The sequence below is a fragment of the Salmo salar genome, chromosome ssa12, assembly GCF_905237065.1.
Source record: "Salmo salar chromosome ssa12, Ssal_v3.1, whole genome shotgun sequence".
NCBI classification, from domain to species: domain Eukaryota; kingdom Metazoa; phylum Chordata; class Actinopteri; order Salmoniformes; family Salmonidae; genus Salmo; species Salmo salar.
Window position 1 is genome coordinate 20,663,217 of NC_059453.1, and position 12,746 is coordinate 20,675,962.

Below are 12,746 nucleotides of genomic sequence, written 5' to 3' on the forward strand. Positions count from 1 at the left end.
AGAGGTATATTGCTGTGTGTGTGTGTATCTGACCTGTAGAGGTATATTGCTGGGTGTGTGTGTCTGACCTATAGAGGTATATTGCTGGGTGTGTGTGTGTATCTGACCTGTAGAGGTATATTGCTGGGTGTGTGTGTGTATCTGACCTGTAGAGGTATATTGCTGGGTGTGTGTGTATCTGACCTGTAGAGGTATATTGCTGGGTGTGTGTATCTGACCTGTAGAGGTATATTGCTGGGTGTGTGTATCTGACCTGTAGAGGTATATTGCTGGGTGTGTGTGTATCTGACCTGTAGAGGTATATTGCTGGGTGTGTGTGTATCTGACCTGTAGAGGTATATTGCTGGGTGTGTGTGTCTGACCTGTAGAGGTATATTGCTGGGTGTGTGTATTCTGACCTGTAGAGGTATATTGCTGTGTGTGTGTGTATCTGACCTGTAGAGGTATATTGCTGGGTGTGTGTGTCTGACCTGTAGAGGTATATTGCTGGGTGTGTGTGTCTGACCTGTAGAGGTATATTGCTGGGTGTGTGTGTATCTGACCTGTAGAGGTATATTGCTGGGTGTGTGTGTATCTGACCTGTAGAGGTATATTGCTGTGTGTGTGTGTATCTGACCTGTAGAGGTATATTGCTGGGTGTCTGTGTCTGACCTGTAGAGGTATATTGCTGGGTGTGTGTATCTGACCTGTAGAGGTATATTGCTGTGTGTGTGTGTATCTGACCTGTAGAGGTATATTGCTGGGTGTGTGTGTCTGACCTGTAGAGGTATATTGCTGGGTGTGTGTCTGACCTGTAGAGGTATATTGCTGGGTGTGTGTGTGTATCTGACCTGTAGAGGTATATTGCTGGGTGTGTGTATCTGACCTGTAGAGGTATATTGCTGGGTGTGTGTGTATCTGACCTGTAGAGGTATATTGCTGGGTGTGTGTATCTGACCTGTAGAGGTATATTGCTGGGTGTGTGTATCTGACCTGTAAAGGTATATTGCTGGGTTTGTGTGTATCTGACCTGTAGAGGTATATTGCTGGGTGTGTGTGTATCTGACCTGTAGAGGTATATTGCTGGGTGTGTGTGTCTGACCTGTAGAGGTATATTGCTGGGTGTGTGTATCTGACCTGTAGAGGTATATTGCTGGGTGTGTGTGTGTCTGACCTGTAGAGGTATATTGCTGTGTGTGTGTGTATCTGACCTGTAGAGGTATATTGCTGGGTGTCTGTGTCTGACCTGTAGAGGTATATTGCTGGGTGTGTGTATCTGACCTGTAGAGGTATATTGCTGGGTGTGTGTGTATCTGACCTGTAGAGGTATATTGCTGGGTGTGTGTGTATCTGACCTGTAGAGGTATATTGCTGGGTGTGTGTGTATCTGACCTGTAGAGGTATATTGCTGGGTGTGTGTGTCTGACCTGTAGAGGTATATTGCTGGGTGTGTGTATCTGACCTGTAGAGGTATATTGCTGTGTGTGTGTGTATCTGACCTGTAGAGGTATATTGCTGGGTGTGTGTGTCTGACCTGTAGAGGTATATTGCTGGGTGTGTGTCTGACCTGTAGAGGTATATTGCTGGGTGTGTGTGTGTATCTGACCTGTAGAGGTATATTGCTGGGTGTGTGTATCTGACCTGTAGAGGTATATTGCTGGGTGTGTGTGTATCTGACCTGTAGAGGTATATTGCTGGGTGTGTGTATCTGACCTGTAGAGGTATATTGCTGGGTGTGTGTATCTGACCTGTAAAGGTATATTGCTGGGTTTGTGTGTATCTGACCTGTAGAGGTATATTGCTGGGTGTGTGTGTATCTGACCTGTAGAGGTATATTGCTGGGTGTGTGTATCTGACCTGTAGAGGTATATTGCTGGGTGTGTGTGTGTATCTGACCTGTAGAGGTATATTGCTGGGTGTGTGTGTATCTGACCTGTAGAGGTATATTGCTGGGTGTGTGTGTCTGACCTATAGAGGTATATTACTGGGTGTGTGTATCTGACCTGTAGAGGTATATTGCTGGGTGTGTGTGTGTATCTGACCTGTAGAGGTATATTGCTGGGTGTGTGTATCTGACCTGTAGAGGTATATTGCTGGGTGTGTGTGTATCTGACCTGTAGAGGTATATTGCTGGGTGTGTGTATCTGACCTGTAGAGGTATATTGCTGGGTGTGTGTATCTGACCTGTAGAGGTATATTGCTGGGTGTGTGTGTATCTGACCTGTAGAGGTATATTGCGGGGTGTGTGTGTATCTGACCTGTAGAGGTATATTGCTGGGTGTGTGTATCTGACCTGTAGAGGTATATTGCTGGGTGTGTGTATCTGACCTGAAGAGGTATATTGCTGGGTGTGTGTATCTGACCTGTAGAGGTATATTGCTGGGTGTGTGTGTATCTGACCTGTAGAGGTATATTGCTGGGTGTGTGTGTCTGACCTATAGAGGTATATTGCTGGGTGTGTGTGTATCTGACCTGTAGAGGTATATTGCTGGGTGTGTGTATCTGACCTGTAGAGGTATATTGCTGGGTGTGTGTATCTGACCTGTAGAGGTATATTGCTGGGTGTGTGTATCTGACGTGTAGAGGTATATTGCTGGGTGTGTGTGTATCTGACCTGTAGAGGTATATTGCTGGGTGTGTGTGTCTGACCTGTAGAGGTATATTGCTGGGTGTGTGTGTCTGACCTGTAGAGGTATATTGCTGGGTGTGTGTATCTGACCTGTAGAGGTATATTGCTGGGTGTGTGTATCTGACCTGTAGAGGTATATTGCTGGGTGTGTGTATCTGACCTGTAGAGGTATATTGCTGGGTGTGTGTGTATCTGACCTGTAGAGGTATATTGCTGGGTGTGTGTGTATCTGACCTGTAGAGGTATATTGCTGGGTGTGTGTATCTGACCTGTAGAGGTATATTGCTGGGTGTGTGTATCTGACCTGTAGAGGTATATTGCTGGGTGTGTGTGTATCTGACCTGTAGAGGTATATTGCTGGGTGTGTGTATCTGACCTGTAGAGGTATATTACTGGGTGTGTGTATCTGACCTGTAGAGGTATATTGCTGGGTGTGTGTGTATCTGACCTGTAGAGGTATATTGCTGGGTGTGTGTATCTGACGTGTAAAGGTATATTTCTGGGTGTGTGTGTATCTGACCTGTAGAGGTATATTGCTGGGTGTGTGTGTATCTGACCTGTAGAGGTATATTGCTGGGTGTGTGTGTATCTGACCTGTAGAGGTATATTGCTGGGTGTGTGTGTATCTGACCTGTAGAGGTATATTGCTGGGTGTGTGTGTATCTGACCTGTAGAGGTATATTGCTGGGTGTGTGTGTATCTGACCTGTAGAGGTATATTGCTGGGTGTGTGTGTATCTGACCTGTAGAGGTATATTGCTGGGTGTGTGTGTCTGACCTGTAGAGGTATATTGCTGGGTGTGTGTATCTGACTTGTAGAGGTATATTGCTGTGTGTGTGTGTGTATCTGACCTGTAGAGGTATATTGCTGGGTGTGTGTGTCTGACCTATAGAGGTATATTGCTGGGTGTGTGTCTGACCTGTAGAGGTATATTGCTGGGTGTGTGTGTGTATCTGACCTGTAGAGGTATATTGCTGGGTGTGTGTATCTGACCTGTAGAGGTATATTGCTGGGTGTGTGTGTATCTGACCTGTAGAGGTATATTGCTGGGTGTGTGTATCTGACCTGTAGAGGTATATTGCTGGGTGTGTGTATCTGACCTGTAAAGGTATATTGCTGGGTGTGTGTGTATCTGACCTGTAGAGGTATATTGCTGGGTGTGTGTGTATCTGACCTGTAGAGGTATATTGCTGGGTGTGTGTATCTGACCTGTAGAGGTATATTGCTGGGTGTGTGTGTATCTGACCTGTAGAGGTATATTGCTGGGTGTGTGTATCTGACCTGTAGAAGTATATTGCTGGGTGTGTGTGTATCTGACCTGTAGAGGTATATTGCTGGGTGTGTGTGTCTGACCTATAGAGGTATATTGCTGGGTGTGTGTCTGACCTGTAGAGGTATATTGCTGGGTGTGTGTGTGTATCTGACCTGTAGAGGTATATTGCTGGGTGTGTGTATCTGACCTGTAGAGGTATATTGCTGGGTGTGTGTGTATCTGACCTGTAGAGGTATATTGCTGGGTGTGTGTATCTGACCTGTAGAGGTATATTGCTGGGTGTGTGTGTATCTGACCTGTAGAGGTATATTGCTGGGTGTGTGTATCTGACCTGTAGAGGTATATTGCTGGGTGTGTGTATCTGACCTGTAGAGGTATATTGCTGGGTGTGTGTGTATCTGACGTGTAGAGGTATATTGCTGGGTGTGTGTATCTGACCTGTAGAGGTATATTGCTGGGTGTGTGTATCTGACCTGTAGAGGTATATTGCTGGGTGTGTGTGTATCTGACCTGTAGAGGTATATTGCTGGGTGTGTGTGTCTGACCTGTAGAGGTATATTGCTGGGTGTATGTGTATCTGACCTGTAGAGGTATATTGCTGGGTGTGTGTGTCTGACCTATAGAGGTATATTACTGGGTGTGTGTATCTGACCTGTAGAGGTATATTGCTGGGTGTGTGTGTGTATCTGACCTGTAGAGGTATATTGCTGGGTGTGTGTATCTGACCTGTAGAGGTATATTGCTGGGTGTGTGTGTATCTGACCTGTAGAGGTATATTGCTGGGTGTGTGTATCTGACCTGTAGAGGTATATTGCTGGGTGTGTGTGTATCTGACCTGTAGAGGTATATTGCTGGGTGTGTGTGTATCTGACCTGTAGAGGTATATTGCTGGGTGTGTATCTGACCTGTAGAGGTATATTGCTGGGTGTGTGTATCTGACCTGAAGAGGTATATTGCTGGGTGTGTGTATCTGACCTGTAGAGGTATATTGCTGGGTGTGTGTGTATCTGACCTGTAGAGGTATATTGCTGGGTGTGTGTGTGTCTGACCTGTAGAGGTATATTGCTGGGTGTGTGTGTCTGACCTATAGAGGTATATTGCTGGGTGTGTGTCTGACCTGTAGAGGTATATTGCTGGGTGTGTGTGTATCTGACCTGTAGAGGTATATTGCTGGGTGTGTGTGTCTGACCTGTAGAGGTATATTGCTGGGTGTGTGTATCTGACCTGTAGAGGTATATTGCTGGGTGTGTGTGTATCTGACCTGTAGAGGTATATTGCTGGGTGTGTGTGTATCTGACCTGTAGAGGTATATTGCTGGGTGTGTGTGTATCTGACCTGCAGAGGTATATTGCTGGGTGTGTGTGTCTGACCTGTAGAGGTATATTGCTGGGTGTGTGTATCTGACCTGTAGAGGTATATTGCTGTGTGTGTGTATCTGACCTGTAGAGGTATATTGCTGGGTGTGTGTGTCTGACCTATAGAGGTATATTGCTGGGTGTGTGTCTGACCTGTAGAGGTATATTGCTGGGTGTGTGTGTGTATCTGACCTGTAGAGGTATATTGCTGGGTGTGTGTATCTGACCTGTAGAGTTATATTGCTGGGTGTGTGTGTATCTGACCTGTAGAGGTATATTGCTGGGTGTGTGTATCTGACCTGTAGAGGTATATTGCTGGGTGTGTGTATCTGACCTGTAAAGGTATATTGCTCGGTGTGTGTGTATCTGACCTGTAGAGGTATATTGCTGGGTGTGTGTGTATCTGACCTGTAGAGGTATATTGCTGGGTGTGTGTATCTGACCTGTAGAGGTATATTGCTGGGTGTGTGTATCTGACCTGTAGAGGTATATTGCTGGGTGTGTGTGTATCTGACCTGTAGAGGTATATTGCTGGGTGTGTGTGTCTGACCTGTAGAGGTATATTGCTGGGTGTGTGTGTATCTGACCTGTAGAGGTATATTGCTGGGTGTGTGTGTCTGACCTATAGAGGTATATTACTGGGTGTGTGTATCTGACCTGTAGAGGTATATTGCTGGGTGTGTGTGTGTATCTGACCTGTAGAGGTATATTGCTGGGTGTGTGTATCTGACCTGTAGAGGTATATTGCTGGGTGTGTGTGTATCTGACCTGTAGAGGTATATTGCTGGGTGTGTGTATCTGACCTGTAGAGGTATATTGCTGGGTGTGTGTGTATCTGACCTGTAGAGGTATATTGCTGGGTGTGTGTATCTGACCTGAAGAGGTATATTGCTGGGTGTGTGTATCTGACCTGTAGAGGTATATTGCTGGGTGTGTGTGTATCTGACCTGTAGAGGTATATTGCTGGGTGTGTGTGTCTGACCTATAGAGGTATATTACTGGGTGTGTGTATCTGACCTGTAGAGGTATATTGCTGGGTGTGTGTGTATCTGACCTGTAGAGGTATATTGCTGGGTGTGTGTATCTGACCTGTAGAGGTATATTGCTGGGTGTGTGTATCTGACCTGTAGAGGTATATTGCTGGGTGTGTGTATCTGACGTGTAGAGGTATATTGCTGGGTGTGTGTGTATCTGACCTGTAGAGGTATATTGCTGGGTGTGTGTGTCTGACCTGTAGAGGTATATTGCTGGGTGTGTGTGTCTGACCTGTAGAGGTATATTGCTGGGTGTGTGTATCTGACCTGTAGAGGTATATTGCTGGGTGTGTGTGTCTGACCTGTAGAGGTATATTGCTGGGTGTGTGTGTCTGACCTGTAGAGGTATATTGCTGGGTGTGTGTATCTGACCTGTAGAGGTATATTGCTGGGTGTGTGTATCTGACCTGTAGAGGTATATTGCTGGGTGTGTGTATCTGACCTGTAGAGGTATATTGCTGGGTGTGTGTTTATCTGACCTGTAGAGGTATATTGCTGGGTGTGTGTATCTGACCTGTACAGGTATATTGCTGGGTGTGTGTATCTGACGTGTAGAGGTATATTGCTGGGTGTGTGTGTATCTGACCTGTAGAGGTATATTCCTGGGTGTGTGTGTCTGACCTGTAGAGGTATATTGCTGGGTGTGTGTGTCTGACCTGTAGAGTTATATTGCTGGGTGTGTGTATCTGACCTGTAGAGGTATATTGCTGGGTGTGTGTGTCTGACCTGTAGAGGTATATTGCTGGGTGTGTGTGTCTGACCTGTAGAGGTATATTGCTGGGTGTGTGTATCTGACCTGTAGAGGTATATTGCTGGGTGTGTGTATCTGACCTGTAGAGGTATATTGCTGGGTGTGTGTGTATCTGACCTGTAGAGGTATATTGCTGGGTGTGTGTTTATCTGACCTGTAGAGGTATATTGCTGGGTGTGTGTATCTGACCTGTAGAGGTATATTGCTGGGTGTTTGTATCTGACCTGTAGAGGTATATTGCTGGGTGTGTGTTTGTCTGACCTGTAGAGGTATATTGCTGGGTGTGTGTGTATCTGACCTGTAGAGGTATATTGCTGGGTGTGTGTATCTGACCTGTAGAGGTATATTGCTGGGTGTGTGTATCTGACCTGTAGAGGTATATTGCTGGGTGTGTGAGTATCTGACCTGTAGATGTATATTGCTGGGTGTGTGTGTATCTGACCTGTAGAGGTATATTGCTGGGTGTGTGTGTCTGACCTGTAGAGGTATATTGCTGGGTGTGTGTGTCTGACCTGTAGAGGTATATTGCTGGGTGTGTGTGTATATGACCTGTAGGGGTATATTGCTGGGTGTGTGTGTATCTGACCTGTAGAGGTATATTGCTGGGTGTGTGTGTGTATCTGACCTGTAGAGGTATATTGCTGGGTGTGTGTGTGTATCTGACCTGTAGAGGTATATTGCTGGGTGTGTGTATCTGACCTGTAGAGGTATATTGCTGGGTGTGTGTATCTGACCTGTAGAGGTATATTGCTGGGTGTGTGTGTCTGACCTGTAGAGGTATATTGCTGGGTTTGTGTGTATCTGACCTGTAGAGGTATATTGCTGGGTGTGTGTGTATCTGACCTGTAGAGGTATATTGCTGGGTGTGTGTGTATCTGACCTGTAGAGGTATATTGCTGGGCGTGTGTATCTGACCTGTAGAGGTATATTGCTGGGTGTGTGTGTCTGACCTGTAGAGGTATATTGCTGGGTGTGTGTGTGTATCTGACCTGTAGAGGTATATTGCTGGGTGTGTGTATCTGACCTGTAGAGGTATATTGCTGGGTGTGTGTATCTGACCTGTAGAGGTATATGGCTGGGTGTGTGTGTATCTGACCTGTAGAGGTATATTGCTGGGTGTGTGTGTATCTGACCTGTAGAGGTATATTGCTGGGTGTGTGTGTATCTGACCTGTAGAGGTATATTGCTGGGCGTGTGTATCTGACCTGTAGAGGTATATTGCTGGGTGTGTGTGTATCTGACCTGTAGAGGTATATTGCTGGGTGTGTGTATCTGACCTGTAGAGGTATATTGCTGGGTGTGTGTGTATCTGACCTGTAGAGGTATATTGCTGGGTGTGTGTGTATCTGACCTGTAGAGGTATATTGCTGGGTGTGTGTGTATCTGACCTGTAGAGGTATATTGCTGGGTGTGTGTATCTGACCTGTAGAGGTATATTGCTGGGCGTCAGCAGTAGCAGGTTCTCCAGGTGAGAGTGGAACACTGAACTGTGGACCATGGATATCCCCAGTCTTCTCTCTACGATGAAGCCTACTGTACAGTCATCTGGCAGACGGATCACTGCTGACGTCTGCTCAAACCTGGGACCACTAGACACACAGGTAGACACACACACACACACACACACACACACACAGAGTTAGATATAGATACACCCACATTGACTCAAACCCAGACCGGACCGTCACACATACATTCACATAAAGACAAGCATATACACAGACTGTATGTCCAATGACCCAACACACTGTCACATACATTCACAGACATAATGTACACTCCATGACTCTCCATCTTTCACACAGACAAACCCCTACACACACACCTGTTCTCATGGACTAGAGTTCCCTCTTGACCCAAACACACACACACACTCATACACACACACACAGACACACAGACACACAGACACACACACACACACACACACACACACACACACACACACACACACACACACACACACACACACACACACACACACACACACACACACACACAGACACACACACACTCATACACAGACACACACACTCCTCACCTAGCCCATGGAGCCATCTTCTCAGCTAGTCTGCGACTCAGACAGAAGCCTGCTCCTCCCGTGGCAAACCAGAACTGCACTTCTTTCTAGAAAGAAAAATACACACACAATCACCAAGCAGAACTGCACCTCTCTTTGACATGAACAGAGCACAGACTTCCACCTTCCAGACAGAATGAATCATGGAAAGGTTGATGTGCTAGAACAGGTAGAGGAAACTCCCTCCATCCACAACGATGATACAACACTCTCTGTGTCCTCAGTTTCCCTCAAACTCATCATATTCTGTGATGTACTTACAACGATTGTGTCACGTCCTGACCATAGAGAGCTCTTATTTTCTATGGTAGAGTAGGTCAGGGTGTGACTGGGGGGTATATCTAGTGTATTTAGTTCTATGTTGTTTGGTTCTAGTTTCTGTTTTTCTATGTTGTGGTTTTTGGATGATCCCCAATTAGAGGCAGCTGGTCATCGTTGTCTCTAATTGGGGATCATATTTAAGTAGTTGTTTTTCCTACCTGTGTTTGTGGGAGATTATTTTGAGTTAGTGTATGTTGCACCTCTTTGTCACGGTTTGTTGTTTTGTTTATTAGTTTATTGTATGTCTTTCATAGATTCACGTATAAATAAAGATGTGGAACGATACGGACGCTGCGCCTTGGTCTCCTTCATACGACGACCGTGACAGATAGACTTTCTCAGTTCTCCCTGACTCACTTTGCTATGAGTCTTGCATATGCTACTTTTAAGCATTTACAAAAGTCTGACATGTTTTGTGTGCTATTTATCTCGTAAGTGATTAACAAGGAGATAATGTATGTTTATATTTGTGTAGCATTTGTCAAACGGACAATATATCTGTTATTTGTTTGGTATTTGTCATGCAAATCAGATGGTGGGTGGGGTGGAGTTGTTGTTGTGTATCTCATCGACGAGGTAGTAGTGGCGCAGGTTGAGAGCTTCAAGTTCCTTGGTGTCCACATCACCAACAAACTAACATGGTCCAAGCACACTAAGACAGTAGTGAAGAGGGCACGACAAAACCTATTCCCCCTCAGGAGACTGACAAGATTTGGCATGGGTCCCCAGATCCTCAAAAGGTTTTACAGTTGCACCATCGAGAGCATCCTGACTGGTTGCATCACTGCCTGATATGGCAACTGCACGGCCTCTGACCGCAAGGCACTACAAAGGATAGTGCGTACGGCCCAGTACATCACTGGGGCCAAGCTTCCTGCCATCCAGGACCTCTATACCAGGCGGTGTCAGAGGAAGGTCCTAAAAATTGTCAAAGACTCCAGTCACCCAAGTCATAGACTGTTCTCTCTGCTACCGCACGGCAAGTGGTACCGGAGCACCAAGTCTAGGTTCAAGAGGCTTCTCAACAGCTTCTACCCCCAAGCCATAAGACTCCTGAACATCTAATCAAATGGCTACCCAGACTATTTACATTGCCCCCTTCCCCCTCTTTTAAGCTGCTACTCTCTGTTTATTATCTATGCATAGTCACTTCAATAACTCTACCTACATGTACATATTACCTCAATTACCTCGACTAGCCGGTGCCCCTGCACATTGACTCTGTACCAGTACTCCCTGTATATAGCCTCGCTATTGCTATTTTAATGCTGCTCTAATTATTTGTTACTTTCTTTCTATTTTTAGGTATTTTTCTTAAAATTGCATTGTTGGTTAAGGGCTTGTAAGTAAGCATTTCACTGAAAGGTCTACACCTGTTGTATTCAGCACATGTGACAAATAACATTTGATTTGATTTGTATCGGTTGCCGTGACAGCAGCGTAAATCACAACAGGTATGTGTATCATCATTCTCCCAAGGTCCTCTCCTCCTCCCTCTCTGGAGTCCCCCTCTCCTCCCCTCCTCTCATCCTCATCTCCTCCGACCTTGTGTTCCTTTTCTCTAGGGAGTCTGAGGCCTGTCCTACTGTCAATGCTAAATCTACTCTCTACCCAGGGAGGAGGAGGAGGAGAGAGAGAGAGAGAGAGAGAGAGAGAGAGAGAGAGAGAGAGAGAGAGAGAGAGAGAGAGAATGCTTTACGAGACACTCTCGGGAACCAAGATACACTTAGGCTCAATACAGTCATTCATTCTACTGAAAATGAGACACACACTTACTTACACACACACACAGTACAAGACACATGTTTATCTAGTGTGAGCATGTCTGTTCCTAAACCAATCGAATCGACCGATCCTGCTTGTTGACAGCCTATCCCCTGGGGTGTCTTTGACACGTCCACTTGATGACATGGTTCTTAGATCAATGACCAATAACATGCCAATCACCAATCAACCCTCTGGTTAGAAAAACACTCCACAGTGACTAAAACCACATAAATGGATGGATCTACAATCATCCCTTCATCCTTCCATCCTTCCATCCCTCCATTCCTGATGAGAAGTGAATTGAAAGAGGAGAGAGGTGGAATGACTTGAATAATTTACAGTGCTTGGCCAACTCTGTTTGAGGTTGAGAATTCCCATGGCAACCATCTTGGCATCGAATGATCAAACAGATCAGTGACCCCCTCAGGAAGAGAGACAGAAAGACATATTCCAATGGCCACAGTAACATACTACTTAAAGAGATTCTCCGGTACTTTTGTATACTTTTCAGCCAGTAGTTCTGAAAGTAGCGTCCACAAGCCAAAAGTGGTCCCCTGAAAGTGTGCGAACTACGGCACATATGTGCAGATATGGTCTCTCTCTCGCTCTGCTGTGTGTGCATCTTGCTAGCTGCCACTCAAATGGCGAGGGGCTGAAGCTCATTGGCTGGAACTCAAAATGCTAGAGAGCTGGCCCACGTGGGTTAGGGTTAGGGATATGTTTAGTGGAATGTTTAAAACTAGGGGATTTCGTGACTAATTGAGGTAAGACAGTCATTTTGGACATACATTGCGTATGTATGAACTAGACATTGACACATCCAGCCCAAAGCGGGAGGTTAGAGAATACTTAGTAGGCCCCAAAGTTCTCAAACGTGTCTTTAACATACCACTAGGACAAAGCATTGTATTGTTCATTGGAATATAGCTTTCGGCTCTATGCAGTGCATGGTGGAAGCGTACTGTCTGGTTGCCCTCCAGGAGTTCATGGGCCTTGATGGGGTGGTCGAGGCTGGGCTTGCCCACGTAGACATCACCGTCTTGGGGGAAGGCTGAGAGCAGGGAGAGAAGAGCTCCAGGATTCACGTAGTTATCATCGTCAACATGACACAGCCACCTGGAGAGAGAGGGGACAACACAGGGATCGGTTCCAAACTGAAGGGAACAGTTGATCCCTTTCCTCTGTTCTAATTACAACCAATGCTTGATTCCAAACCAAACACTGGGACCTTGTCTCTGCCCTTTCTTCTATCAGGCTTGAACTCAAATCCTACAGTTTCATACAAAATGTTGATAAATTTGTCTGGGACTTTACAACTTCTACTTTTTAACGTGATCTCTATGCCCTGTAAAGTGATAGTCTATCGATGCCCTGTAAAGTGATAGTCTCTCTATGTCCTGTAAAGTGATAGTCTATCTATGTCCTGTAAAGTGATAGTCTATCTATGCCCTGTAAAGTGATAGTCTCTCTATGTCCTGTAAAGTGATAGTCTATCTATGTCCTGTAAAGTGATAGTCTATCTATGTCCTGTAAAGTGATAGTCTATCTATGCCCTGT

At 45.6% G+C, this 12,746-nt stretch overlaps 1 protein-coding gene across 1 annotated transcript in view; it reads right to left on the reverse strand.

The window, feature by feature from the left end:
• Positions 1-12,746, reverse strand: part of LOC106593718 (beta-1,3-N-acetylglucosaminyltransferase manic fringe-like) — a 30,309-nt gene that overhangs the window by 7,102 nt on the left and 10,461 nt on the right. Inside the window, exons 4-6 of the mRNA XM_045691005.1 lie at positions 12,152-12,305; positions 9,063-9,148; positions 8,445-8,610 (exon numbers count right to left, since the gene is read on the reverse strand). Coding sequence (XP_045546961.1) covers positions 8,445-8,610; positions 9,063-9,148; positions 12,152-12,305 — 406 coding nt within the window. The remainder of the gene's footprint in view (positions 1-8,444; positions 8,611-9,062; positions 9,149-12,151; positions 12,306-12,746) is intronic.